This window comes from Formica exsecta, unplaced genomic scaffold, assembly GCF_003651465.1.
Source record: "Formica exsecta isolate Colony F162 unplaced genomic scaffold, ASM365146v1 scaffold2384, whole genome shotgun sequence".
Lineage (NCBI taxonomy): Eukaryota > Metazoa > Arthropoda > Insecta > Hymenoptera > Formicidae > Formica > Formica exsecta.
The window spans coordinates 20585-23403 of record NW_021849665.1 but is presented as its reverse complement, the minus strand read 5'-3'; the positions used below and the strand labels follow the sequence as shown (position 1 = coordinate 23403).

The window sequence follows — 2819 nt, the reverse complement described above, 5'->3', positions numbered from 1 at the left end:
GTTACACTACCTTAAATTATGAAGACGAAAGTGTGATTTCAGATCTTGTCATAATTGAAGAAAATTTTACACTACCTTAAATTATGAAGACGAAAGTGTGATTTCAGATCCTGTCATAATTGCAGAAAATTTTGAAGATGATTATGCAGAAACGATAAAAGATGGTAAAAAAGTAAAAATTGATGTAGACCTTCTTTATAAACAAAAAGCTGTTGAATTTTGGCGTTCTGGTAAAAAAAAATATAAAATTTGAAACAGTTAAACATAGATACAGAAAGGTCACAAAGAGGGAACTTTTATATAAGTGGGAAGCACAAATTGCTAATAATGGAACAAGAAATGAAAAGTTACTGGAAATTTCAAAATATGTATTAGATAAATTTCAAAGTGCCTTGGACAAATCAATACCAATACATGATCTGGATATTAAGAGATGGGCTCTAAAGGCAAGAGATGATTGTAATTTATCACGACATTTGTTCACGGCTTCCTCGAAATGGATTCATAATTTTAAAATAAGACACCGGATTGTTTCAAGAAAAATCAATAAATTTGTTACTCAAGCGCAAATAGCGAATAAAGAAGAATTGAGGAGAAAAGCTAACGAATTTGTGGAAAATGTAAAGTCGGAAATTATATTGATTGGGGAGGATAATGTATATAATTCTGACCAGTCAGGTTTCAATTTGGAAATGCATGCAGGTCGTACATTATCCTTCAAAGGAATATCAACAATTGAAATTTTAGCACAATCCCTGAATTCTCTAACTCATAGTTATACGATACAACCTATTGTATCCGCAAGCGATTTGGTATTATTTTAATCGCAAGAAAGTCATTAATCCATTATATTTATATTTATACTAATAAAATCCAAAAGGTAAGTTTCAGTTTTTATTTTGTAAAATGTTTATATTTTGTACATAAGGAAAGATCCCCGATGCTATAGAATCGACAAAAGCGAGAGCAAGAAAGAATGAAGGAGCAAGCGAGATGACAAACATCAAAGAGTTCCGAAGTCTCGCTCGCCAGGCTCCCTTTATCTGTAATCTTTGACGTGTATATGTCATCTTATTACGTTACATCACCCCCCCCCCTTTTAGATGGTGGTGGCACGGGGTCGTAGGCGGCAGCTGCGCAGGGTGCCATCCCTGTTGAACCGGAGGACCCAAAGGCCCTCCGGGGTCCAGGCGCGGTGGCGGCGTACATGGTGCACCGCATGTTGTGGGACTCGGATGGTGGTCCCCGGAGCCACCTGGACGGGGATAGGTGCCGCTGGATGGGCGCCCACGGCCCTTAGTGGTGGCGGTGCTGGCTGGTCCCGGGCGGTGGCGGCGCACCTTGGTTGTGCTGGCGGTGGTTGTGGTGCCGCGGTGTCGGCGACCGCTGGGCACGTGGTTGGTACCGGCCAGTTGGCCCGCGAGGCCTGTTGTCGGGCACGTGCCCGCCCGCGCTGGTGCGGTGGTGGAGGTGGCGGTGTGGGTCGTGGTGCGTTGGCGGGCGCGACCCGGGTCCTAGTGGCCGGCCTTGGCGCCCGACGTCGGTCCGGTGGTGGCGGTGGCGGCGTGGACAGGAGAAGGATCTTCCTCCTGTTGTCTGCGTCGCCCCGCTGGATTACGGTTCCGACGCGGGGCGCCGGTCGTCGGCGGTGGTCGGGTGGATCCAGCGTCCGTGGCGGCGTGACGGGTGTTGGCCCGGGGCCGTCGGGAAATTCGCCTTCCTCGTCCTCGGACCAACGTCCAAACAGGTCTATCAGCTGCTGGAGCTCGTTTTCTGTCGGCATGGTGCTGACCGTTAGTCGACTGATTTTCCGGTTGTCCGGCGCGTGGCCTTTTATACGAGTGGTTGGAATGCCTGGCATGCGGTATGCGCGGTTTTTCGGCTGGTCCTGGCGCGTTATCGGACTGGTCCCGCCCTCGGTATCCCTCGCGTATCGCGAGTTTGGGGGCTCCGGACCGGTAACCGCGAGTGATCGGTGTCCGGGGTCGATACTCGCACCGTTATCGTGTGTTGCGCCCGTGTCTGTTCGTAAAGACGCTCGCGATCGGTAAGCGCAAATCCCCCAGGGTCGGTATGAGAGATTTCGCGGGTATCGATGCCCGTGATTGATCACCGGGATGTTATCGTGCGTTATCGGCCGTCGCGATTGGTAATTGACGGTGGCTTTCCCGCTGGTGGTGGATGTACGGCGGGTTCCGGTTGCCAGGCGTTAGTTTTCGGTCTCAGGTTGGTCCGGGTGTGCCTTGATGTCCTGTAGGTGGACATGTCGGTGCCAGCGTCCGCGTTGGTCCCGGAGATCGACGATGACCGGAAAGATTATTTTCCGCACCTCCATGGGCCCCACGAATTTCGGGGCCAATTTGGCGTTAAACGCCTTCGCTTTGTCGGAGAGGGTATGGTTCCTCTTCCAGACGATCTCCCCTATTTTTGGCCTCCAATCCCGCCGACGCAGATTATAATGTCGTTCTTGACGTTGGAATGCCTGCGCTAAGCATACTCGTACGAGCTCGTATGCCTCTTGTAGCCGCCGGTGGGTCGTGTCCGGTGGTGCTTCGGTTCCCGGTTGACGTCGGTCTTCCGGATGCGGTCTGGCGAGTTCTCTCCCGTGGTTGAGGTAGGCAGGGGTGTGCCCCGTGGCCTCGCTCCATGCGGTGTTGAACGCGTATTGAAGAGCGGTGATGTGCTCGTCCCAAGTTTTCTGGTTCCGCCCCACGTATTGTGCTACCATCGTTTTGATGGTCCGGTTGGCCCGCTCCACAGGGTTGCACTGCGGCGTGTAGGGCGGCGAGGTGCGATGTCGGATCCCGAACGTGTTCAGC

The 2819-nt window shown here is 51.3% G+C and overlaps 1 protein-coding gene across 1 annotated transcript; it reads right to left on the bottom strand.

Annotated features, from left to right (window-relative positions):
* Window positions 1-2209: 2209 nt before the first annotated feature.
* Window positions 2210-2728, bottom strand: LOC115236043. Its single transcript, XM_029808241.1, has one exon. It carries the CDS (start codon window positions 2726-2728, stop codon window positions 2210-2212), a length of 519 nt encoding a protein of 172 aa, XP_029664101.1.
* Between the last annotated feature and the right edge of the window lie 91 nt (window positions 2729-2819).